At 43.9% G+C, this 26915-nt stretch overlaps 1 protein-coding gene across 6 annotated transcripts in view; it reads right to left on the minus strand.

Moving 5' to 3' along the window:
* Positions 1–2201: 2201 nt before the first annotated feature.
* The window catches only part of CMKLR2 (chemerin chemokine-like receptor 2), a 45346-nt gene continuing 20632 nt past the window's right edge, over positions 2202–26915 (minus strand). For 4 of the 6 annotated variants that reach the window (XM_084643119.1, XM_084643118.1, XM_084643115.1 and 1 more), the window contains one exon: positions 2203–6463. In XM_084643119.1, the coding sequence (XP_084499245.1) occupies positions 5383–6447 (1065 nt within the window). In that variant the 5' untranslated portion in view covers positions 6448–6463 and the 3' untranslated portion in view covers positions 2203–5382. Of the gene's footprint in view, positions 6464–7027; positions 7127–21305; positions 21368–26915 lie in introns of those variants that run through there. The other 2 variants (XM_084643117.1, XM_084643120.1) reach the window with 2 other exon arrangements.

A 26915-nucleotide genomic window follows, 5' to 3' on the forward strand; every position in this document is an offset into this window, starting at 1 on the left:
ACTGGGGGTTTGTGAACCAATTCTTGTGTATAATTAAGGGTTAATAGGGACTCCAGTTACTTTAGATTACCTCATTTTGTTTTATTTATAATCTGTTTGGACAGGAACTACCTGCTTTAATTGAAGTCAAAGCCCACGCCCCTAAGTGGCACAGTGCATTTGCTTTCAGAAGGGAAAAATGTGATATCCCATGAGTACTACACTGAAAAAGCCAAGGATGGTTAAGCTGCACTCATGAGAATTATAACGTCAATCAAGAATTTATACTGCATACTTCTGTTTTCTATATAACACTTGTAGAAGCAGATACACCTTTAGCAGAGTTCAGCTTGCTTGTATCAGGGCTGAACTTGGCCATTATAGATGTGAGGTCCTGGGGTGGGTTTTTTTTTGTTTTCCCCAGAATTTATTCTAATTGCTTTCTCAGCCAGGACTATGTAAATCTGCACGTTGCCTGTTTAGGGTTTTCTTCATAAGCCTTCAATTAATGAAATTTATAGTCCCTTTTGTTGTGTTAGGTAATGCGAAGCACTGAGTTGCCTGGAGGCTGAAACAGTGGCACTATAGTGTAATATCATTCATTGCAACTGGGATAGGTTTAATGTGGAAACCTGACATTTTACTTTAAAATCTTAACCACTTCACTTCTACTAGTTCTGTTGGAAACACCGTGCTTACCTGGGGTGGCAGGACTTGTTGCTCTGTTTGTTCAAAAGGCTGTTAAGGTTGCAAATGCTTTGATTTATTTTGTTATCCTCCACAAAGGATGCCCTATGTCCCAACAAATGATTAAATAAAACCATATCACAAGCCTTTCCTCCTTTTCTCCCCTCCCCCAACAAAATCTTTTAATTCCAGTAAGGAAGAATTAGTATAAAAACATGTAATGCTGACTCTTCCCTTGTGTTTTCTTAATGTTCCACCTAGTAGTTCCTGTCATAACTCATTTTTTTAAAGATCCTCACAGGTGCTGTGAAAAATGAGTGAGACTGGGCAAAAATATGATGCTTGGCAGGAGCACTGTTACAAGGTCTACTGTCCCTAGTCATCTATCTGCAATAATCTTGCTTTTATTATCAAAAACACTTCAGCTGCTCAAAAACTTTTACTTAGACCTTTAAACAGTTTTCTTGAAAGTATAGATCCATCCAGTTGGGTGACTTGCAGATTGTAACACTTCGGGAGATATTAATTACACCAGCCAGCTACCTGCAGTGTCAATCTGCACTGTTGGTGGATTGGTGCTGTTTTAATACTCACCCTGCTACTGCAGAAGTACTGAAGATTTTTATGAGATCTCTGAAAATATGGCTGAATTGAGACTTGTGTAAAAGAATGGGTTCTGGGCTTGTTTCTCAGTTGGTATTGGACAGGAGTAAACACGGTCTGTTGAAGCATTAAGGAATAATTGGGGAAGTAATATTCTACAATCCTGCCATAACATATATAGAGCTGGGGAAAGCCAGTTGACCACAGCTTGATTGGTTTTCTGAACTTTTTGAAGTGGTGTATTTCTTAGTCACGAATTCCAAAGATGAAGGAAGCTACTTCTCAAAGTAAGTCAATAGCCAATCTTTAATAAATTCCTGGGGCAGATTCTGCCCTCAGTTGGAATAGATGCAAGGTGCTGAGCAACCCCCAATTCTTGTTTAATGATGGGGCTGTGTATTTGAATTCCATTGTAACATCAAAATCTGGATTATTGTGGATTGTTCTACCCCTAAACTGAAATTAGCCCTCTTTGGTTCCACAGAATATTTGCAGCACGTGACCATTTTGTCTGCCTGAGGGAAGCAGCTGAGAGCACTGCTATCTCCATACACAAGGGGGTGCTGCTACCCCTTCCTTCTCAAACCACCCTAAATTGCTGCTCCTTTTTTCCCCAACCCAGCTTGTTTAATGTTCCAATCTCCCTCAGGGCAAGCTCCCTCATCTTTCTCCAGTGCAAGGTGCCTCGAGTTGAACTGGGCAGTTTTTTGGCCAACACTGTTTTGGGGGGGGGGGATTCCTATGTTAACCAAACCATTATCAATGTGTCAAATGCACTGATTTGCTCCAGTTGAAAAAAATCCCTCAAACATTTAAACACTGTTCAGTGTAATTTTGATTCTAAATGACTAGAAATTTCCTTCAATTTTATTTTTACACACCTTCAAAAACAAATTTTTTTAAACTTTGATTTGCTGAAAATTTTGAAAAGTACATTTGGGGACGGGGGGAGAAACCTGCTAGTAAACAAAAATCAGTTATTCACACAGGTCTAATCAGGAGCCAGAGGCTCCTGCTGTATTGTTCTGGCCTTGTCTTGGAGAATGAAGATCCTTCTTCCAGCCTAAGGAAGAGAAGAATGTCTGCCCCCAACACACAGCACTCCAGAAGGATCAGTGAAAAGCACAGTAAATTCTGGGTGTAACAGAACCAGGAATAGGGGAAAGAGATATGGGGTCAGGATTACAAAAGTTTAAAAGGTAAAAACTGTTGTGAGCGGTCATAATCCAGTGGTTACTGTACAGCTTCCCTTTATTGAAAAATCAAGTATAATATCAGCAAAAGAAACAGCCACAAACTAATCCAAGTACTAAACCTCAGACTGCTTAGGAATGTCAGAGCAGCTGATCAGATGAGAGGACTGTTCTACTTCTTATCCAGACATCTGTCAATAGTCGTTATCCTTACATCTCAGGCTGGCTTTCCAATCAAACAGCCCTTCTTTCCCTTCTTAGGACAGTTCATCCTGCAGTGGCCAGGATAGCTGCTGAGATGGCTCTACCATCTGCACCGGGCATTTGCTGCTCCTGCTATTTTTCCGTAGTCCGTGACTTGAGTAAGCATCTGTCATTTCGATCAGTATACAGACTCCATTAGCATCAATCTCACTGTCCTCAGAGAGCCAGTGTCCTCCTTGGTTTTGTTTAGATATCTTCTGTTCCTCCTGTAGAAGTGGCTCATGCAGTGGTTAATGATACATTTGCCTTGGTGTGAATTAATTACTTGGGCTGGTTGCAGGTTCTTTTTATCCCCATCCAATGGCAGTAACTGGCATTCTTGTGCTTTGACTTCAAATCTGTACCTCTCATAACTATTTCAGGGTTGTCATTAGCTCAAGAAGCTTGCTACATGTTGGTAAAGTCCTTCTGTCCCATGGGTCACTGAATTGCTGTTCCTAATAAGCCATTGTGATAGTCCAACAATACTAAGCATGGATCTCTTGAATATTCCACAGCTTTAAAAAAAAATTAAATTATTTACTGACTTCTTTGCTAAGCCCATAACACCTTGCTGAGGCACTAGTTCTATAATGATTCAGGAAAGAGTGGTACCTAACCAATTAGCAACATCATATTTTGTAGCATTTAGGTGTATTTCTGAGATGGTACTGATCCAGCCTAACACTGATCAGCTCATGAGGCCTCATGAACTCAGACCAAAATGTGGCTGCAGGCAATATTGATCTATTCAATTTGTGCAAATATAGTTCAAAGTGATAGAATATTTTGTGTAAAAGAACATTATGTATGAATCTATATATAGGGCCCATCTACACTGTAAACTTTACTTGTGTGGACAAGACCACACGGTGTTATAACCATGTTACAGCCCTAATCTTACACGCTGAGGCAAGAATGTATGTATAGTTTTGTACTGGCTGAAAATATACCTGGCTGAAAACAAGCTGGCTGAAAATATACCTTTACTGGGTATACATGAGCTAATAGGAAACTCAGGGCCAAATTCATCCCAGCATTAACTCCCCTAAATTCAATAGGGTTATATCAAGGATGAATATTAGTCTATTTAGTGTCTGTGTATATATGGATACATATATAATTCTATAGCAAGCAATAAATAAAATAATTTTATCAAATTCTGCCCTTACTTGGCATCTGAACATAAGAACTGCGATTCTGGGTCAGAAAAAGGTCCATCTAGCCCAGTATTCTGTCTTCTGACAGTGGCCAATGTCGGGTGCCCCAGAAGGAATGAACAGAACAGGTAATCATCAAGTGATCCATCCCCTGTTGCCCATTCCCAGCCTCTGGCAAACAGAGGCTAGGGACATTTGCAAATCCTTACCTGTGTGAGCAGACCTTGCTCCAAGGAACATGAAATTCTGTCCTTTCTTACATTCCACTGAAAAATCATGTAAAAATATCTTTTATACATTTTATCCATCATTGGAAAGGCGTAATAATGGACAGTGGGTTTTAGAATGTTAATTATTTTATCTTTTGACTTTACTTGTGAGGGGGGTGGTATAGGGTGGCTAAGTGTCTGGTTTTCAACCACAACGCCCGGTTGAAAAGGGATCCTGGCAGCTCCGGTCAGCAGTGCTGACCAGGCCATTAAAAGTCCAGTCAGTGGCACAGCCGATGGGGCTAAGGCAGGCTCCGTGCCTGCCATGGCGCCGCACAACTCCCAGAATCAAAGGCATGTCCCCATTGCACCCCAGCCGGAGCCCTTGCCCCCTCCTACACCCCAAACCCGAGTCAGCCCGGTGAAAATGAGTGAGTGAGAGAGGGTGGGGAGAGCGAGTGGAGGGGAGGGGAAATGGAGTGAGCAGGGGCAGGGTCTCAGAGAAGGGATGGCGCAGTGGGCAGGGTGGGGCAAGGTTGTTCGGTTTTATGTGAGTAGAAAGTTGGCAACCCTAGTGTGATAGTAGAGGGAGGCAGGGGTCATCCAATCTCTACTATAATTAGAAACAAATATTATTTCTTTATGTTTCCAGGAGAGGGGAAAAAATTTAAAACATCCCCTCTTCGCTGTAAGACATCAAAAACATAGACAACCAGGAAATGAAACTGACTAGAAAGCCACAATGTCAGACCAGGTTGCTTTTTGTTGTAATAATCTACAGCACTTGTTCAACCGTTTCCATATTTGGGACCCCTTTCCTACTCAGACTGGGCCTCCTCCCCCTTCCAGCTACCTGGGATCTAACCAGGAGTTCCCCTTATTTAGCACTATTGGAAGCATGGTGTGATCATGACCCCCAACAGCTGCGAGTGAGCTCCAGGCTGAGAACTCCTGGATCTAAGGTGTAATGTAATTCAACAGAGGAATATTTTTGTTATATATGATTATGTTGAGAAGGTGTCACTTTAAACACCTCTTCTGGAATTTACACAACAGGATTAATAGTGGGAATGTTCCTCTATCTGATCCAAATCCCATTGATTGCAGTAGGCTTTATCTCAGGCCCTTTATGCATCTAACTAGCATCCTATCCAAATTCTGCATCCTAAAAAAATTCAGCTAAAATGGGGTGCAGCATTAAATTGATTGCAATCAACCCCCTGTTCTTTTTCATAGCTAAGATACACATCTGTTTGATTGTGAATCTAGTGCTGGTTATATGCAGTGAGGGAGATTTTTAGGAGCTGGTCACTGTGTGGTTTCACAATACTGCACACCCAGATGGCTGTTGTCAGAGTTTCGCAGTTGTTCACTGACTGTTGCAGACCGGCTGACCTCCCAGACTGCAAGTTTTAGTGCCTCAGAAACTGTCGCCCTGACACGGGTTTGGAACTTCTTGCTAATCAGAACATAGAGGATTGGATTGAGGCAGCTGTTGATGAAAGCCAGGCCAGTAGAGAGGGGAATGCCACTGAGAAGCAAGTCATGGAAGCGTTCATTATGGTGAGCAGATAGTTCCAGAACGGTAAATATGTGATAGGGGGTCCAGCAAACAAAAAAAGCTACAACTACCGCAAGGATGGTCCAGAAAAGCCTGCTGGAGGTCAGCATGGTTCTCTTCTTCACCTTCAGAACCAGAAATGAGTAACAAAGGACCATGGTCACTAGGGGAAAGAGATAGCCACAAACAAGCCTCACCCAAATGAAAATATTATGCCTCATCAGAATGAGTTCTTTGTCATGCGGATGGAAGTTGTTATAGCAAATGGTGGAGTTGTGAACTGTAATTGTGTCTCTGAAGTGTAAGGCAGGGGCACCAATAATAGCAGCTGAGATCCAAATAATCACACTCAGAATGAGGGTGTTCCTTAGGGTCCGATATTTGTTGGAAAAGACTGGGTGCACCAGGCGGATATAGCGGTCAAGACTGATGACAGTCAGGAAGAAGACACTGGCAAACATATTCAGTAAGGCAATGAAGGAGTTAGTCTTGCAGAGCCATTTCCCAAAGGGCCAATGGAAGCCCATGGCCACATACGTAATGTAGAGAGGCAGGAAAAGAACAAAGATGAAGTCTGCAATAGCCAGGTTGAGGAACCAGAGAGTACTGACTGATTTATCCCATTTAAACCCCATAAACCAGATGACTATGGCATTTCCTGGCACCCCCAGGAGAAATGCCATGCTGCATAAGGAAAGAGAGATGATGTGTGCAATACTGAGGTAGGACTGGGGTGGTTCATCTTCCTCGTACTCATAGAAATAGGAGTAGTTGTCAAAATCTTCACTCAGCATCATTTCAGGAAACCCCATAGTGTATGGCTACTTTCTGTGGAGAAAAGGAAATGGAAAACTTAAAGGGAAACGTTCAGGTCAAATCATGTCTTTAAAAAAAAAAAAAAAAAAAAAAAGCTTTAACTCTAATACTAATACCACCATCATTTCATTCAAGGTCTTGGACATCAGAAATAAATGTGAGTTTCACTGCTTCAAGCGTATCACTTTTTGGCTGTCCAATGCTAGCACAATGCTTTACCCTTTGAGTTGCAGAAACTGCAGGGGAGCATTCACATCTGGACAAAGAAACTATTTACAATCACACTTACAAAAGCTTCATGAAGATGTCTTTGTGACACGTTTATATGTCATTTTTCTAATAGTCTTAGTCTTGCAAAAACCCATAAACAAAACAACCCTATATTTAGAAACTAAATTATCTGGCACAGTCCCTTAAAAAAACAACAACAAAAAGCCAAGACTAAAATGAGTGCATTTTGTATGTCCCTGTAAGTTTGGACCTGCTCCTGTTCCTGTTGAAGTCATTGGGAATCTTGACCTGTATGGGAAATGGGTTGAGCTCTGTGGGCCAGATCCTCAGACAGTGCAAACCCACCTATGTCAATAGTTATACTGATTTACACTGGATGAGGTTGCAGCCCTTTGTTTCCAGGATCATCGTTCGGAGTCATTCACTGTGATGTGTTGCTTTGTACTGTTTAAATAGAAATGAAAGTAAACACCAAAGCTGATTATATTAAAATTTAAATTACTATTTAATATACAGGGGCAGGACTGTCTTCTGGCTAGAGCACAGGCCTGGGAGTCAGTTCCTCACTTTGCCACTGACTTCCTGTATGATCATGGAAACGTGGGGCTGGAAGGGACCTTGAGAGATCATCAATTCCAGCCCCCTGCACTGAGGCAGGACCAAGTAAACCTAGATCATCCACAACAGAGGTTTGTCCAGCCTGTTATTAAAAATCTCCAGTGATGGGGATTCCACAACCTCCCTTAAAAGCTTATTCCAATGTTAAAGTACCTTTATAGTTAGAAATATTTTCCTAATATATAAACTAAATCTCCCTTGTTTCTGATTAAACTGATTACTTCTCCATGACTATCTAAAATAGACAATTTATCACAGTCCTCTTTATCACAGCCCTTAACATATCTGAAGATTGATCAGGTCTGCCCTTCTCAAAAAGAAACATGCTCAGTTTATTTAACCTTTCCTCCTAGGTCAGGTTTTCTGACCTTTTTATCATTTTTGATATTGGCCAAATTGCTTAATCTCTCTGCATCTGTTTTCCCACGTGCAAAATGGGGTGTTAAGCAGGTGAACTCAATACTGTTGGGAGATACTCCGATGGAAGACATTATAGAAGTGCAAAGTATTATTCTTTCTTTTTGAGTTTGGGATGTTACAGCTTCTGTCTTCCAGTCCTGTTTGAAATAGGTTTTATTGGACGCCTGTGGCAGAAATCAGAGAAGAGCCAGACGTCTGTGTAGGCGAAAGGGTGCAATTAAAATGCTAGGGAGCCAAGTTTCTTGGGGTTTTTTGTTTTGTTTTGTTTTAAATTGCTAAAAATATGATCTGGAATATCAAGGTCATAGTCTGGTGATTTAAAGTTCAGGGGTTTATTCCACTCTGACACACACATTTTTACAATGAGGAATGCTGAGGCTCAGAAAAGTTAAACACTCCAGACTTCTTAGGGCCAGATTTGAACACCCGTGCTCTTCTTGAGTAACATTTTGCTCCATGAGGAGTCCCACTGACTTCAATAGCTCTGCTCATAGAGTGAGGCAACATGCAGAAGGCTATCAGAATCTGGTCCTTATTAAAGAGTTTATTGTACAAAGACAAAAAAAACAAAATTAACAGTGGGCTAGGTCCTCAGTTGGTGTAAATCAACTTCGTTCCAGTGACGCCTCTGCAGCTGTAAGGGTGACACTTGCTGGGGGTCTGGCCCAATTTTGTTTTCTTTCCAAAAAGGGGCACTTTTCTCTTGGTTTGCTGAAACAGGAAATTACTTATATCCCAACTTCATCAAAGGTGGATTCTCGTTATAAGGGATCAATCAGATACCTTATAATGGGCAAAAAGGAGGGGTTTTTTACTGTGTCATTAAACTAAAGCCATATATGTTGCTGAATTTTCCTTGGCAACCAGTGAAGTGTTCCAATTCAATTACTTTAAGAAAAGTGCTAGTAAAGCATTTCTTGATTGAAGTGGTGGACTCCAGATTTACACAGGTGTAAATGAGATCTGCATGTGGCCTTGAGTTCTTATCTGTGTCTTGTACATTCTGGAGCATGTTGCCAGCGTTTCACATGAAATTACCACATAGGTGCCAGATGGGGCATACATCTATTCCAGGAATGAAAACAATTTGTTTGGCCGATAGTAATGAAACCAGTTATTAAGAAAAAAAAGTCACAACAAAAGGCATCATGGACCAAACATCTTTGGCTGGCTAGCAGCTGTAGCTTTAATATTCTGACAACATAAATGGTTTCTTTTCTGCCACAAAGGAACAAAGCAGTTGATGCAGCTCATCCTAAAGAGGGTTTATTATAGAGCTATGCACAAAAAGCCCTTGAGCTGCTTGGCTTGTAAATGCCCTAGCTAGACCCCTTAAATTGACTTGTGGTATGAAGCAAGTATATACACTGTATTTCTTTGCAGACTCTTTAGAACCCTTAGCATACATGACTAGGGGTGACCCCCTCACAGATGGGAAGCCCCTCTCTGTGGAACACAGATGGTCTTGTGGCTTAAGGTACTGACTGCAATTCAAGAGAGCAGAGTTCAGTTTTTGGTTCTGCCAGAGACTTCCTGGGCAATGTTAAGCAAGTCATTTAATTTCTCTGCACTTCAGTACCCCTGTCCCTTCACTTCCCTACCTCACAAGGTGTTGCGAGGACAAATGTGTTACAGTTTGGGTAGCATGCAGGTACTATGATATTAGGGACCTATAATTACCTAGATAGCATGCCACTGAATCTGGCCCTGTTTAGCTGACAGGATAGCCTCTACAGGAATTATAACTCTTTCCTTGCCCATTTTGACATTTTAAAGTTTTTCGGCCATTTCTCAAACAATGAAGAAAATGCGACCAGCTCTGCACTCTCTCTCTAAGCACTGAAGCATGTGCATAAGTCTAATCCTATTCAGCAAATCACTTAAACAAGTGTTTATTTTTAAGCTTGTGCTTAAATCCCATTGGCTTCAAGTACTTTACTGAACAGGGATGGATTTATGCACGTTTAACTTTAAGCAGATGCTTAACTCCTTTGCTGAACTGAGACATAAGGGACAAGCTTTAGAAATTAATGGACTTACATTAGAGTAAAAATGGACTAACACAGGGGTGAATCAGGCCCACAAGTTTCAGTCGATAAAATACAAATATGTTGGTCTCTGGTGAGCACTTGATTTTGGGCTAAGACTAAGCATGGAAAGTTTCAGGCCAGAAGTTAGAAGAATGTGAAAAAAAACAGGAAATATTTCATCATTTTAGTTATAGTGATAGCTACCAGAATAATGGCTATACAGTAAAGAAAGGATATACCTCAGCAGAAAGTAATGTCCAACAGGAAAGATAAGGAAAATATGACATGTGCACTCATCAAAGAGGGATCTGAGAAATTAACCCTGTGCAGATGGAGGAGAGGAAGGGTGACTAAAGCTTCCCCAAAGAACAACAGAAAGCGCTATAACTAGAAATGATTCCTCAGCAGCAAATGCTTGGCAGGTTAAAAAACCTCACACACAGTTTCTCAACTTCCCTCTGTTGAGACAGCTTCTGGACTTAAAATCAGACCATGATTTTCTGGGAAACAGTCTAAAAAGGAAGGGTAGGAAAAACAATAAAAAGAGCCTAGCAAAATAAAACAAAGGGAAATGGATAGTAAAAGGAGTTTTAGAGGGAGAAAGGTTTAACAGCGTAAGGGATGCTTAGAAATATTACATTCATTTTGTGAGACCAGCTAAACTACTGATGGACAGCAGAGATGACTATAGCAGTCTTGTTTTGGCTGATTTGTGATCAATGAAGTTGCATTAGTGAAGCTCTGATCAAAAGAGACCAGGTTCTGCTCTCAGTTACACCTACAGCTGAGTTCAGCTGTACTGCATGGGTGTAACTGAGAGCAGCCTATGTGTGGCCTACTGGATGCAGTAAGAATGAGTTTATTGGTTTTATTTTCCTGAGGACTAGTTCTGGGAGGGAGTTAAGACTCAGCATGCAGATTTGGAGCCCAGTTCCAGATTTTTTTAATTCCATTAATGTTTGCCTGATAAAGGAGAGCAGGAAAAGGCTCTTGAGATATTTTGCTCATTGAACTACATCTTGCACGGCTCTTTGTCTTCAAAGGGACTACTCACTTGAGTAAAGTTATGCACATACATAAGTGTTTACAGGATCAGGTCTTTAATGTGTACATGGATGAAAAAGTATAAAATAAGCAGAAGACTGTTATATATTGACATATGCACTATAAGGTGGGTAGAAAGTTGGCTAGATTGTCAGGCTCAACGGGTAGTGATCAATGGCTCCATGTCTAGTTGGCAGCCGGTGTCAAGTGGAGTGCCCCAGGGGTCGGTCGTGGGGCCAGTTCTGTTCAATATCTTCATAAATGATCTGGAGGATGGTGTGGATTGCACTCTCAGCAAATTTGCAGATGATACTAAACTGGGAGGAGTGCTAGATACGCTGGAGGGCAGGGATAGGATACAGAGGGACCTAGACAAATTGGAGGATTGGGCCAAAAGAAATCTGATGAGGTTCAATAAGGATAAGTGCAGGGTCCTGCACTTAGGACGGAAGAACCCAATGCACAGCTACAGACTAGGGACCGAATGGCTAGGCAGCAGTTCTGCGGAAAAGAACCTAGGGGTGACAGTGGACGAGAAGCTGGATATGAGTCAGCAGTGTGCCCTTGTTGCCAAGAAGGCCAATGGCATTTTGGGATGTATAAGTAGGGGCATAGCGAGCAGATCGAGGGACGTGATCGTCCCCCTCTATTCGACATTGGTGAGGCCTCATCTGGAGTACTGTGTCCAGTTTTGGGCCCCACACTACAAGAAGGATGTGGATAAATTGGAGAGAGTCCAGTGAAGGGCAACAAAAATGATTAGGGGTCTGGAACACATGACTTATGAGGAGAGGCTGAGGGAACTGGGATTGTTTAGTCTGCAGAAGAGAAGAATGAGGGGGGATTTGATAGCTGCTTTCAACTACCTGAGAGGTGGTTCCAGAGAGGATGGTTCTAGACTATTCTCAGTGGTAGAAGAGGACAGGACAAGGAGTAATGGTCTCAAGTTGCAGTGGGGGAGGTTTAGGTTGGATATTAGGAAAAACTTTTTCACTAGGAGGGTGGTGAAACACTGGAATGCGTTACCTAGGGAGGTGGTAGAATCTCCTTCCTTAGAAGTTTTTAAGGTCAGGCTTGACAAAGCCCTGGCTGGGATGATTTAACTGGGGATTGGTCCTGCTTTGAGCAGGGGGTTGGACTAGATGACCTCCTGAGGTCCCTTCCAACGCTGATATTCTATGGTTCTATGATTCTATATTCATGTTATAAAGTATATAAAGAAGAGCTACCCCATTTCATCTAGTGAGAGTGATAACTTCTGCCCTTTCTAGTTTACTCAGCCTGTGGGAATTTTATTTATGTGTGTTATTCTGGTCAATATATGTTTTGAAAAAAAATGTAAGTGAGCCACATTTATGTAATTAAATTCTACATCCCCCTGGGGTGTGGAATCTGTACAAATACCAGTACCACCCAGCTGAGTCATTTTTCAAAAAAATTGTATCATCTGCAAGAAGAACATTATAAACATGAGCAGTGCCCTTAACAGCTGGAATAAGAGTAAGTTTGAGCCAACAAGAGAACATTTTTAAAAAATCCCGAGATGACCCTTTATGTTTATTTTGAATGCCCTTACCTGCATCACAAATAATACCTTAGATTAAACTAAAATAATTTTTAAAAAGTGAAAAGTAAAATTTTACCATCTATTGCTGGTAACATTCTGCATTTCAACTGCCAAACAGTTCACTTTCTGGTTCTCAAGTTACCAGCACAAAGGAGCAATATTTGAGTTGCAAATGCCCCACAGAAATGTTTGAATCCAAACAACTTCTTTAAAATTGAAGCTAAAAATAATACTGAAAGAGCATTTTAATATGAGGTTTTGTAAAGCCTCTTAAAACTCCCAAATCTTAATTTGGAAACTAAATTACCTGACAATGTCTATTCTATGTTTAGATCTTCAGAGATGCTGCCTAACAGGAGAAAAGACATTTATCAAATATCTATGTATTTCTAGTGTGAACAAAAACACATCAAATAAAAGACCCCTCTAGCAAAAGGGCCTATCTTTGTGATGTGCAGTATTGTAAAGGTGGTTTGAGGAATTATAATTTTGATGTTATGCTTTGCCCAAGTACTTGATCTCTAACTCCTTTCCTTACCCCACTCTTCCAGAGGCAAAAGGTTTTTACAAGCCTGGGGTCCCTACCCAGCAAACACACGTGAGCTGTCTCACAAAAGGCATGTGCATTAAGAGTTTGCAGAGTTAGAGCCTTGTTGTTGTTTTATAAAGAGGAGAGTTGTGAGAAAATATACATAATGTTCATCTGCTAATAGACAAACAAGGGTAGAAGAAAAAAAGCAGGATTGTGGGTTGCCATTGCTGCATGTGGACAGTCCTTGATTGGACCATCAAGAGTTGATGTAAACAGCTGCACAGAGGAAGCCATTTACAATGTGTGACAAGACTACTGGACATACAAAACCTAGGACCATCTACTGGCACCTTAACTATTTACATATACAGATCTAGAGTGCTCCTCTAACATGTGTCCTGTCTCCCTGTGGGGGCCCCCAAACAGAGCCAAGGGAAGCATCAAGAGCTAGACAGAGGCCGTGAAAATGGATAGGTCTATGAGAGAACTTATTTACAAACAGAGGTTCAATAAATATTGCAGGTCGCTGGACAGCAATTGCTGTTAGGGCTTCCTAGTCTGTGAATGGTCTGTTGCCAGAGTGGGGTGAGGGTGGGATTTGAACACATTCAAATATGCAGGCTCACTCCCTGCTGGGTTTTGGGTTGCACAGAGCAGCAGGAGAGAGGAAAATATTTCTCAATAAACTGGAAAATGTGGTAGAAGATTGGCTGATAGTACTCAGGGACGGGTAAAAGTTACAAAATTGCTTTTAATGCATTAAAACTGACCACGTTTTAAAGATGATTATGTCTGTCAAGAGGTTTTTCAAACAGTAAACAATTCCCTTCTGCAAAGGGTAGGCAGAACACTTGCTCCCTTTGTTGTCCATTCATACTTTCTGAGGTCACAAGCCCCTCCACAAACTGAGTCCTTTTAATTTGGTTGCCCAACTAACTTTAGATATAGGTGCCTAACTTTAAGCAATCAAGTGTGAAAATGTTTAGCCTGTGTGTCTAAGTTTCCCTGTCTGTAAAAAAGAAAATAATAATTAAGCTACCTCAGATTCATTAATGATTGTGAATTGTAAATTCATTAATTAATGTGAGCTTGGATTCATTAATGCTTGTGCCTTGAGATCCTTGGATGGAAAGAGCTAAAGAAATGCGAAGTATTAATAAATGTTTCTAGTACCCAAGAGATTTTACCATGTGCCATAGGCAGCGCTTTTTCTACACCTCTCCTCAGCTGATTCCAAGGCCAGATTCTCAACTGTTGTGTAAATCAGCAATGGCATAGCTCCAGTGACTCAGTGTCTGGAGTTGCATTGCTCTGTTACTTGTATAGTGTTACCCCCACTGAGCTTCAATTATGTAGATAACCCATTTTTTACATTTATTCATAGATTCCAAGGACAAAGGACCTTTGTGATCATCTAATCGGACCTCTTGTGTAGCACAGGCCACAGAGCTTCCCCAAAACCTTAAAGTGTATCTTTTAGAAAAACATCCAATCTTGATTTAAAAATTGTCAGTGATGGAGAATGCGCCATGACCATTGGTAAATTGCTCCAATGGTTAATTACTCTCACCATTCAAAATTTCCAGTCTGAATTTGTCTAGCTTGAACTTCCAGCCATTGGATTGTGTTGTACAGAAGATCTCATTATTAAAAATTTGTTTGCCATGTAGGCACTTATAGACTGTACTCAAGTCACCCCTTAACTTTCTCTTTGTTAAACTAAACAGACTATAAGGCAGGTTTTCTCGCCCTTTAATCATTCTCGTGGCTCTTCTCTGAACCCTCTCCAATTTATCCACATCCATCTTGAACTGTTGATATCAGAACTGGACACAGTATTCCAGCAGTGGTCATACCAGTGCCAAATACAGAGGTAAAATAACCTCTCTACTCCAATTCAAAAGTCCTCTGTTTATCCATCCCAGGATCACATTAGCCCTTTTGGCCACAGCATCACACTGAGAGATGATTACACTGAGACACTGAGTGTTCAGCGGATTATCCACCAGGTCATCTTTTGTTTTTATTTAAAAGTTTTCCTCTGTAACATGAAAGATGGGTTTTGTAGTTATAAAATGGGACTTGGAATTTGGCCCTGTGGGTTCTATTCCTGGTTATGCCACACATTTCCTGTTGGATCTGGGGGAGTCGTTTGACCTCTCTGTGTCTCAGTGTTGAAATTAGACTAAGGTTTTCAGTCTAAAATAGCAGATGACAAACAGACAGTTACAATTTCAGTTCATTTTGTACTGTGTGAAGTCTTCTTAAAGGATCAAAGTTCTCCTAAGACCAACAACGTTTGGGCCCTAGTGAATTATCTAGGTAGCTTATTCTAGGAATTTGGGATGCAACCATTTCCCAGATTCGGCTCTCATCACTTAAAATCAATAGACGGGGTCAAGTGAAGGCTTGTTTGCAGTCTGTGTTTGTTAAAAATAAACATGAATATATGGGTGGCAAGTCCATTTATTCAGTTTTGTAAACCAAGGTCACTGCATTTGCTTGGGGAAGATTTGGCCAGTAAAGTTGATTGTAGAGGTCACAATGTTAGTCCTGTCACAAGAAAGTTGAAACTAGCAGAGCTGGCTGTCCCTCTGCTGTTAATTTTGTAACAAGAATTGTATTACAGAGACCCTCTTCTAAATACTCATGAAAGGTCCTGGACAGGGCTTAAATTCTCACGGAGTATTTCCCGGAGCCCTGGGCCTCGGGGCTTCAGCCCCACGGGAGGCACGCCAGGGCTCGGGGCTTCAGCCCTGAGGGTTTGAAAATATTTACCAGAGCTCCACTCCAGACAGCTCCACCTGAATTTAAGCGCTGGTCCTAGACGTTTCAAATTCCACATATGTGATCTGTGGTTAGAGAAGAATTTGCAGAAGTTCTTGGACTTAGGAGGCCTTGGCTACAGAGGTGAATCAGATTTTCAAAGCAACTAAAATTTTCAAAAGGTTGTCTGATGCTTGTTGGTCATGCCAGGTTTAAGACAGATTTTGGTCTAGAAATCTGTTTCACTCAAGAGATGTCAATGCAAACTATTTCAGACTCTCTGAGAATTTGAAGTGCTTATTTAGGGAGTTATTCTCCTCCCCAAAAAAGGGAATATATCAAGTTCCCCACAAAGTTCACCCACAAAGTTCTCCAAAGAGCAGATGGGCTGTGTACAGTTCGTCAGAGATATTTAGCTCCAACAAACTACTTAAAGGTAGGGGATCTTTGACAAAGGTCCACAAAGGCACCTTTGGAGATTGTAAACCCCACCAGGACTACTGCTGAGATTACAAACCCCCATGCATGAATAGCTGTGCATGTTATTCAGAAACAAGAGCAAAACAAAGAGGAATGAATCTCATTTTGCATTTGGTTTCAGGTACTTAACTAAGATAAAAATATTTCTTAGAAGAGGCATCCCTGGGTTTTAAATAGCTGAGTTGGGACAGTGATTCGGCTTCCTTGGTTTCTGCATCATGAGCCAGGTAGTCACTGCAGACACTATAAATAACTAGGTTTCAGAGTAACAGCCGTGTTAGTCTGTATTCGCAAAAAGAAAAGGAGTACTTGTGGCACCTTAGAGACTAACCAATTTATTTGAGCATGAGCTTTCGTGAGCTACAGCTCACTTCATCAGATGCATACCGTGGAAACTGCAGCAGACTTTATATATACACAGAGAATATGAAACAATACCTCCTCCCACCCCACTGTCCTGCTGGTAATAGCTTATCTAAAGTGATCATCAGGTTGGGCCATTTCCAGCACAAATCCAGGTTTTCTCACCCTCCACCCCCCCACACAAATTCACTCTCCTGCTGGTGATAGCCCATCCAAAGTGACAACTCTTTACACAATGTGCATGACAATCAAGTTGGGCCATTTCCTGCACAAATCCAGGTTCTCTCACCCCCTCACCCCCCTCCCAAAAACCACACACACAAACTCACTATCCTGCTGGTAATAGCTCATCCAAAGTGACCATTCTCCCTACAATGTGCATGATAATCAAGGTGGGCCATTTCCAGCACAAATCCAGGTTTTCTCACATCCCCCCCACCCCCATACACACACAAGTGAGTTTGTGTGTGTATGGGGGTGGGGGGGATGTGAGAAAACCTGGATTTGTGCTGGAAATGGCCCACCTTGATTATCATGCACATTGTAGGCAGAATGGTCACTTTGGATGAGCTATTACCAGCAGGATAGTGAGTTTGTGTGTGTGGTTTTTGGGAGGGGGGTGAGAGAACCTGGATTTGTGCAGGAAATGGCCCAACTTGATTATCATGCACATTGTGTAAAGAGTTGTCACTTTGGATGGGCTATCACCAGCAGGAGAGTGAATTTGTGTGGGGGGTGAGAAAACCTGGATTTGTGCTGGAAATGGCCCAACCTGATGATCACTTTAGATAAGCTATTACCAGCAGGACAGTGGGGTGGGAGGAGGTACTGTTTCATATTCTCTGTGTATATATAAAGTCTGCTGCAGTTTCCACGGTATGCATCTGATGAAGTGAGCTGTAGCTCACGAAAGCTCATGCTCAAATAAATTGGTTAGTCTCTAAGGTGCCACAAGTACTCCTTTTCTTTTTATAAATAACTAGCAATCTCAGTTTGGCAAAAATGTTGCCATACATACAGAGAGGTACATATAGCATCTCAGAGTCAAAAGAAGATATGAGAGATGGAGCAGAATCAGACTTATCATGATAATGCTATCTGGAATTTGCATTTTCATCTAGTGATGTGGGACCTCATTCTGATTTCATTTGCTCCAGTGTAAATCAAGAATAACTCTACAGAAGGCATGGAGTGACAGGTGTAACACAGGTATGTGCAGAACAGAATCAGGCCCACTACATTTGTCATGTAAATAGTAATCAAGATTACTGTTCTAGCCTATGCTAGATGACTGATAATGATGTGATTCCATAGCCTGTAGCTGGACAACAAGAATGGGCTATGCAATGGACAAAATGGCTAAACAGAGTCCCTAACAGACATGGGTAAGTTGCAGACAATCATTCGAGCAAGCACAGGTCTGAATGTCTGTAGCAGTCTCTTCATTACATCTCTCTGAGTGAAGGAGCATTCAATGTTCATGTACAGCATGTTATTTCCTCATCTCCCAAATGCTGTTATGTCAAAAGCAGCTTTCTTTGAACAAGGCCAGGCATGCACTGTTACCTACATATCTGCCATATTCAAAACACAAACCTGTTTTGCCAGGCATCAGAATTCAGGTCTAAACTTTAAGAAGTTTGCCAGTATAGCTACACCACTGTAGTTAAACTGACAATCCTCCCAGAGTAGACAAAACTTACTGGCAAAGTTTTACTGGTTTAGCTCATACAGTTCACCAAGCAAAATAAGCTATACTGGCAAAACCATTTTTTCCCTGGTATAACTGTGTCTACACTAGGGCTTTTGAGCAACACAGACCAGTGGTTCTCTACCAGTGAGACGGGGGTACACAGAGGTCTTCCAGGGGGTACATCAACCTATCTAGATATTTGCCTAGTTTTACAACAGGCTACATAAAACTAGCAAAGTCAGTACAAATTAAAATTTCATACAGACAATGACTTGTTGAGTATATACTGCGCTATATATTACATCAGCAGTCCTCAAACTGTGGGTTGTGACCCCAAAGTGAGTCATGAGTTTGTTTTTATGGGATCGTTAGACTCGGAGCTGAAGCCCAAACAACTTAGCTTTGTGGGGCCCCAGGCAATTGCTCTGCTTGCCAGTCCTTAACGCCGGCCCGGAGAGTAGGAATACACTCAATGGGGAGAAAAATGTAATTGTTGCAGTTGTTTCACTGCCTCCCAGAATGATAAGGCTCACAGTGAAAAACAGGCTCAAGTATCACACTGAAATGTAAGTACTGTACAATATTTATATTCCAATAGATTTATTTGATAATTATATGGTAAAAAAGGAAAGTCAGCAATTTTTCAGTCATAGTGGGCTGTGACACTTTTCTATTTTTATGTCTGATTTTGTAAGCAAGTAGTTTTTAAGTGAGGTGAAACTTGGAGTACACAAGACAAATCAGACCCTCAAAGGGGTATAGTAGTCTGGAAAGGTTGAGAACCACTGTCACAAACATACCACAAATATTCCCCCTCTCCCCACCAAAAAAATTGGCATTGCTATACCAGCAAAAGCTTCTAGTGTAGACCTAACCTGACTGAAAGAAGTCATCAGACCACTTGTCACAAGGGAACAATGTATCTTTCCCATGCTCAGGGAACTCAGAAATAACCACAGCCATAATTCTGACACTATCAGAAGTGATTTATCTTCACACAGGCCCCAAGCACTGAGATTCCCAGAAAATATAATAAAGCAGGAATTCTCCACCTCCATGGAATGATTGATGGCGGTTTGTGGAAGCTGGTGGAGTCTATGGTGTTGGCTCCTCCTTGCTTCCACATGTTAAAAAATATGCAAACACCTTCTTAACATTACTTTTCTACGTATGGAATTGCTGTAGTTGCTACAGGTATGTTACGGGATCAAGAATAATAGAAGTGGTCGGCATGCTTATGAACAGGAAGGGAGATGGCCATGAGACAATCTCTGTTAAAGTGTGGCCTAGTGGTGAATAAAGCATGAGAACCTTTACAACAGTATCTAAAAATAAGAGTTTAGGGGGAAAGGGCCATTGCAATTTGAAATATAGCATTGTGCCTACAATACATGCTACGTGCCAGAACTAAGTACCTATATGCCCTATCTATAGGAGCTGAGCACCTCACAAGCGCTAGTGAATTTGACCTCACAAGGGAAGTAACATTATCCCCAAAGGAACTGAGGCACAGGGAGATTTCAGGTTTCACAGTAGCAACCGTGTTAGTCTGTATCCGCAAAAAGAAAAGGAGGACTTGTGGCACCTTAGAGACTAACAAATTTATTTGAGCATAAGCTTTCGTGAGCTACAGCTCACTTCATCCGATGAAGTGAGCTGTAGCTCACGAAAGCTTATGCTCAAATAAATTTGTTAGTCTCTAAGGTGCCACAAGTCCTCCTTTTTTTAGAGAGATTTCAGTGACTAGGTCACACAAGAAGCCCTATGATAAGAACCAGGAATTAAACCCAGAGTGCCAGTCCAGTATCCAAACTACAAGACCCTTCTCTCTTTTTTAAACATAACCACTAACCACTCATTTGCAGTGGAAGGAGGGAGCCACAACATCCCTCTTCTGAGAATATATCCCTACCCTGAGAAGAGGTTATGCTATGTTACAGCAAGTCCTGCCCACCCCACTCTTACTGTCCTTTATGGGGAAACTGGACCCACCTGGAAAGCAGCTGCAGTTTCTAGATGGTTTGCCAGATCAGAGCCAGTAAGCATACGTTAGAAAGACACACAGCATGTGAATTCACATCCATACCATCTCAACAGGAAATCCCACACTCCAGGTGCAGGGTGTGCCAGAGATCCAACTAATCCACTCACCAGCTGACAAAGCCCAGCAGTGGAGTGCTAAATGAACCTACTTAGATTACTGCACAGTGGCATGCACATGAATGATTATTTCAAACAGGTTGGGAGTGCCTTCCATTCATCCTAGAGCCCCAGCAATTCCTTCTTTGGATCACAGCCACATTACCTACACTCCCTCCTGATGGAGCTACCCGCTGTTTAATTTTTCAGCACCTGAGGTACAAAATCAGCTAACTGCTGTGATGTCAATATTCTGATCAAGCATGATAGACAGTGCAGGAAATGTTTTCCCATGACTCTCTAGGTGATGGGTGGGAGGCATATAGTCCTCTTGCTTTACAATTGGTTGGTGTCCAGCAATGGAATAGGATTTTGTTTATCACTTATATAAGCATTACATTGCTTTGAGCACAGTCTCTTTTCTCATGATTACACCTGTTCAATGAACAGGTGCTTTCACATTATAGAGATCCTCTTGCTATGGTGGGGAGCAGAAGGGGCTTATTTCTAGGGTCCATGTATTGTACAAGGCCCCAGGACATCCATCAAGAACAGAGGTTTCTTTCATACTTTCTTTATCAATCATCATCTTCCAGGAGGGCTAGACATTTACTCAGCCCCCAAGCCTAGCATGGCATTGGGAGCTTTCCCGGCCACTGAAGAGCAGGGCCAGTGCAAGGATATTTTGCGCCCTAGGCAAAACTTCCACCTTGGGCCCCCTCCTTCCCCCCCCCGACAACCTCCGAAAACTAGTAAACTTAGCATTATAAACAGCCTGTCAGAACAGGTAACAGCTGTTGTCAGGGGCTGCGAGATATATACACTCATGGTGCCCGCGCTCCAGCAATATTCAGGGCCCGGGAACCCGGCTCTACCAATGTTTGGGGCTGAGTCTCTCCCCTGGCCCCGTCTGCCACCTCCCTGCACCTCCCCCAAACGTCCCCCGGCCCCCACTTGCTGCCCCCACTCACCTCCCCTGGCCCCAGAGCCAGCAGCTCACGCTGACTCTGCTCTGCCAGCTCCCCGCATCAACTGCTACCGCAGGGTCCTAGTGCCCCCCATTCCCTAATGGCAGGACAGGCGCCCTTACCCTGCCCTTCCGCCCTAGCCCTGAGCCTCTCCAACGCCCCAAACCCCTCAACCCCAGCCCCAGACAGAGCCCTGATCCCCCCACACCCTAACCCTCTGTCCCAGCCCTGAGCTCCTCCCACACCCCAAACCCCTCATCCCCAGCCAGAGCCCTTATCCCGCCACACCCTAACCCTCTTCCCCAGCCCCGATCCCCCTCCCACACCACAAACCTCTCATCCTCAGCCCTCACCCCCTCCTATCCCCAAACTCCCTCCCAGAGCCTGCACCCCTTCCTCCTTCCCACACACCCCCTCCTGTCCCCAAACTCCCTCCCAGAGCCTGCACCCCTTCCTCCTTCCCACACACCCCCTCCTGTCCCCAAACTTCCTCCCAGAGCCTGCACCCCTCATCCCCTCCTGCACCCCCACCCCTTGCCCCAACCCAGAGCCTGCACCCAAACTCTCTCCCAGAGCCTGCACCCCTCACCCCCTCCTGCACCCCTGCTCCAGCCTGGAGCCTACACCCAGCACCCAAACTCCATCCCAGAGCCTGCACCCCTCACCCCCTCCTGCACCCCCACCCCTTGCCCCAGCCCAGAGCCTACACCCAAACTCTATCCCAGAGCCTGCATCCCTCATCCCCTCCTGCACCCCCACCCCTTGCCCCAGCCCAGAGCCTACACCCAAACTCTCTCCCAGAGCCTGCACCCCTCACCCCCTCCTGCACCCCTGCCCCAGCCTGGAGCCTACACCCAGCACCCAAACTCCAACCCAAAGCCTGCACCCTACACCCCTCCTGCAACTTAATCCCCAGCACTGGGTCTGCACCCCAGACCTCCTCCCCCCACCCAAACTCCCTCCCAGAGCCGTAGGCAGGTGGGGGGCGGAGTTTGGGGGGGGCAGGTTCTGGGCACCACCAAAATTTCTACAAACCTGCCTCCCCGGCTGTTGTAATGTTTCTTTTTTACCTTTAAGGCGTTTCAATTGTTTGCCATTGCCTCTGATGGTATCCCATTCAAAGTCTTACTAACGTGCAAAGCTAAACAATTGAGCCTTGCATTGTATCACCAGCCAGGTTAGGCAGGGTGACAAATCCCCCTTACCCCAAAGGGCCATTATCCCCGGGTGACTAATTTCTACTCCAAGTCTGTAAAGCAGACTTTTAAAGTAAATACATTATTCCTTCAATATTACCCATGCACACATCTCACAAAGATTCTCACTCTTGACAAGTTACCAGCCTTATGTAGATCCCTTCCACGTTCCTCTTTGTGGGTAAGTGCCCTGTAAGACACGTGTAGGGTGCAGTGAGTTTGTCAGGCCTGCGGTGACAGCTGTTTGTGAAGATCGGGGGGCCTCTGTCAACGGGTACTGGTGTCACAGTGAGCTTGGGGTGGCTGACAATATGGGGCAGGGCACTGAGGCTGGTGGGGCAGGTAACGCTCACTGGGCAGGGGCAGGTACCTGTCAGTCTCCAGTGCATGGGCAGCTTCAGGGCCAGCAGCCTCTTCACCTCGGAGTCTCCCCTGCTTGCCCGGGGACCACCCCTCCTCTCAGGCTTCCCGGCCGCTGTCGCCGCGGCCGCCCAGGAGGAGGCGGGCCAGGGGTGCCGCTGCGGAGGAGACGCAAAGGGCCGGGCTCGGCTGGGGCTCTGCACCTGCTGGCCAAGAGCAGCAGGAACCGGGCGCCGCTCGCGGGGGGAATCCGGGCGGTCCGAGCCCAGGGAGACTACGCTCCCTGCCTGCCCCTTGTGTCTCCTCCGTGGCAGTGCCCACCACCCCCAGTGGCAGCGGCCGGGGAGCCTTAAAGGAGGAGCGGCTCCCGGGCAAGCGGGGGAGACTCCAAGGTATAGAGGCTGCTGGCCCTGGCGCGGCCCAAGCACTGGAGACTGACAGGTATCTGCCCCTAAGCAATAGTGTAAAAAAAATGTTGGGGCACCGCTTTTTGGCACCCCCAAATTTGTTCCTGGTTCTGCCACAGGCTTCCTTGGGTATTTCACTTTCCTTCTCACTTAGGGCTCAGCTCTGCAGGGTACTGAGCAATTCTGAAGATAGGAGTTCAGGGAGCTGGGCATCCTGCAGGCTAATAATACTTCACCATCTCCAAGAGATTGTAGGAGGCTGAGTTCATTCACCTGGGATCCTTTGAAGGAAGGAGAGACAGGTGGATAAAGTATTTCATTGCAAACAGCTGCATTTGCTTGCTGTTCACTAATCACCACTGCTCCCCCTGCTTTTTCATTTGGTAGATGGCGTACAGAGCTTGCAGTGCCATGATCACAACTGTTTGCGGAGATTAATGTTTATAGAAGAGTACATAGAGGTACCAGCTGAGATCAGGGCTTCATTGTGCTAGGTTCTGTACATACACATAGTGAGAAACAGTTCCTGCCCTGCTTATAGTCTAAACAGACCAGACTGATGAAGGATGGCAGTGGAGACAGAAGTGATGCCCAAGGTCATACAGCAGGTCAGTGGCAGAGATGCAGATAGAATCTGTGCCCCCTAAATGTCAATCTAGCTCCTACTAGACCACACGGGTTGAACTCAGGGTGAAATGTTTTAAGTATATTCAAGAAGCAGAGGCAACATTTCTGAAAAATTCTGGGGGAGGCAAAGCTGTGTCAGCATATAAAATATTACGATATTATATTGTATCTTGCAAAAGTTAGGAGAGGAAGGTGGAGCACAGAGACCTATGAAAAGTCGGGGGGGGCAACTGTCCCCCTTCTCCCATAGCAAATAACACCCCTGTTAAGGAGGCTGGTGGCCCTCCGTACTGGTGACTATTTAATGTCTATTTACTGGGAAGTACAGGGCAGAGGAACAGGAGTGGGGCTTGGGAGGACAGTGAGGAAAGAACATTTTGAAGGAAGGGGAAGAAAAGACGAGAGAAGCGAGGAGATAGTGAAGAGGGACAGGACAAAATGTCAACGGAAGTCTCCAACTATCTACTTCCTCTCTGTCCCCCTTAATCTTCCTGTGGTCCTACTAGCAGGCCACAGATCCTGTAAATTAAACAGTGAAAGCTCTTTTCCTCTCACCAGAAAGTATATACGCATGGAACAGAGAAGTAATTGAGAAGTGGGCAATAACCCAGTGCTCCAACTCACACACCACTACTCCCCCCTCTCTCTGCGTGTGCTGTCCAGATGTTTTTCAGATGCCTTGAACTTCACTTGCCAGAGTTAACCTGCCCAAGGGAACAGAGTCAGAGTCCAAGCAAAAAATAAATAAATAAGAGGAACAACTACTATAGTCTCTGGTACACCCCCCGTCCCAGTTCCTTCCAACATTTGGACTCCACTCTTATGCAGGCAAAACCTCACTACTGTCAGGGGGCGTTTATACGTAAAACCTGAGCAAGGACCTCAGTATTAAAGGGCCTGCAATAATGAATCCATGAACATTCTGCCTGCTACTACAGCAGCACTCAATGGCTTCAGTCAGGCAAAAATATAAGAATGAAGGATGTTATCCCTCTGTTCTATTGAAAGACAAAATGCTCCTCTGGCCAAGGAACCACGAGCAGATGAGTAGGATCCAAGGTAGAAAAAGAGATGAGGAACATTTTCTGTGTGCTTCTCTTCTACCTCTGCAGAAGCCTGGGGGTGAAGCCTGAGAGTCTTGCACCAGAAGGGCAAGGATCTAGCCACATCTACCAGTGCAGGAGGAACAGTCAAAGAGACTAAAAACTGAGGGGAGGTGGTAGTTGGGAATAACTTGTTTGACCAGGAGCTGACTGGTGTGGCAGATGAGTCCTGCAGAAGAGAGGGAGGGGGAAGCAGGTTCAGCGAGAAGTCGAAGGCAGACAAAGAAGGAAAGATGGCGACTCTGGGGGGAATGAGCTACGAGGGCATTGCAACCCTTTTGGACCCATTGCTGCTGATGGGGATGGCAGAGAGCTGCAGTGCCTGAGACTGGATTTACCTGCAACTGAGTCAACTTTGCTAGCCTGAGCTGCAAGAACTGGTGTCATTGGCATCCCTGTGAGCCCCATCGCTGGAGAAAAGTTACATCTGAGTTAGAACTGGTCATTTTGTTTGAGGGATCTTAGTGCAGTAAAGTAAAGCCTCCATATGCCAGTCTGGTGGTGTTAAGGGGCTGTATTGGAGCTGTAACTAGACAGGGGAGAATTCTCCCAGTACAGGAGCATCCTAGGGCTGATGTGGGATCTTATGCTTCCTGCCACCCTGCATGTGCCCCAGCAAAGGGGGCATGCTGCGGACAGTGCTGAGGGTATATAATTATAGGAATGGAATAATAGCTCTTTAAAATAGTTTGAGCCCCCTAGTGACCCTCACTGTCTTCTGTTGCAGAAGCCACCAGAGCTGTGTCAGAGCATAGGGTTGTCAGCTGTCCAGATTTTCCAATGACTGTCCCTTTTTTGAGGTAGCTGTCCTGGAATATCTGCAAGGATGTTCAATATGCACTGCCAGCTGTCCAGTTTTATGGACTCAGAATCATCCCGCAAGTCCTGATTTTTGTACCTCAGAGGTGGCAACCGTAGCAGTAGTGTATATATGGAGTTAGGCCTGTGATGTAGTCAGTAAACACTGTGCCAGCTGTGGTTCTTTCATATTGCTGTGTTGCAGGATGCCAAAGGAGAAGGCCTTGCCTTCCACCCTCTTCTCCCTTTAGTACAGTGCACGGGGCAGCCATAATGTAGCCCTGCACTGTTGTGAATTTGTTAGCTTCTGAGTGACTGGATTTAAAACAACATGCTCTTGGAGCCAGTGAGTGAAAATCAGCCAGGTATCTGTTCATTAGAACGAGAAACACATGGCTAAGCTGTTGGCACAGATTCCGTATTGTGTAATGAATAAACAGGCTTCTACCAAGAGCAGTACACAGAATACCACTCTGTAAACAGAAAAGGAGGACTTGTGGCACCTTAGAGACTAACCAATTTATTTGAGCATAAGTTTTCGTGAGCTACTTAGTTAGTCTCTAAGGTGCCACAAGTACTCCTTTTCTTTTTGTGAATACAGACTAACACGGCTGCTATTCTGAAACCTGCACTCTGTAAACAGTAGGTCAGCATTGTCTGGAGATATAGAACATCCCCATTCTTTAGGTGAAAACAAGAGTAATAACAGATCTAGAAATCCAGGTGGAAAATCTGTTGGCATAGGCAGAAGGGAATGCATGAAGACAAAGATTTTATTATTAGCAAGGACAATTATAACTTCACCTCTTTGAATCAAGCTAGCTAGCTGACATATGAGTTTCCTAAAATAGTAGTTAATAGCATCCCAGAAATTATTCATTAGCTTGTCAGATCAGAAGCAACAGTGCAGAGTAAAAAGGAGAATCTATACTAGTCAGCATCTTAGTCACGAAGATCGTCATTAGTGATTAAAAGTCCCTACCAGTTCTAGAACTGGGAGGAAATGTACGGCAAGAACCTGACTGACTTCAGTTGCCCACCTATTTGGATCCAGTTACAGAATTCAGCCTCTCAGGACCAAATCCTCTCAGCTGCAGTGCCAAGCTTGAAAAGGAGGAAGGA

This window comes from Lepidochelys olivacea (assembly GCF_965140295.1).
Source record: "Lepidochelys olivacea isolate rLepOli2 genome assembly, chromosome: 11".
In the NCBI taxonomy this organism is placed as follows: Eukaryota; Metazoa; Chordata; order Testudines; family Cheloniidae; genus Lepidochelys; species Lepidochelys olivacea.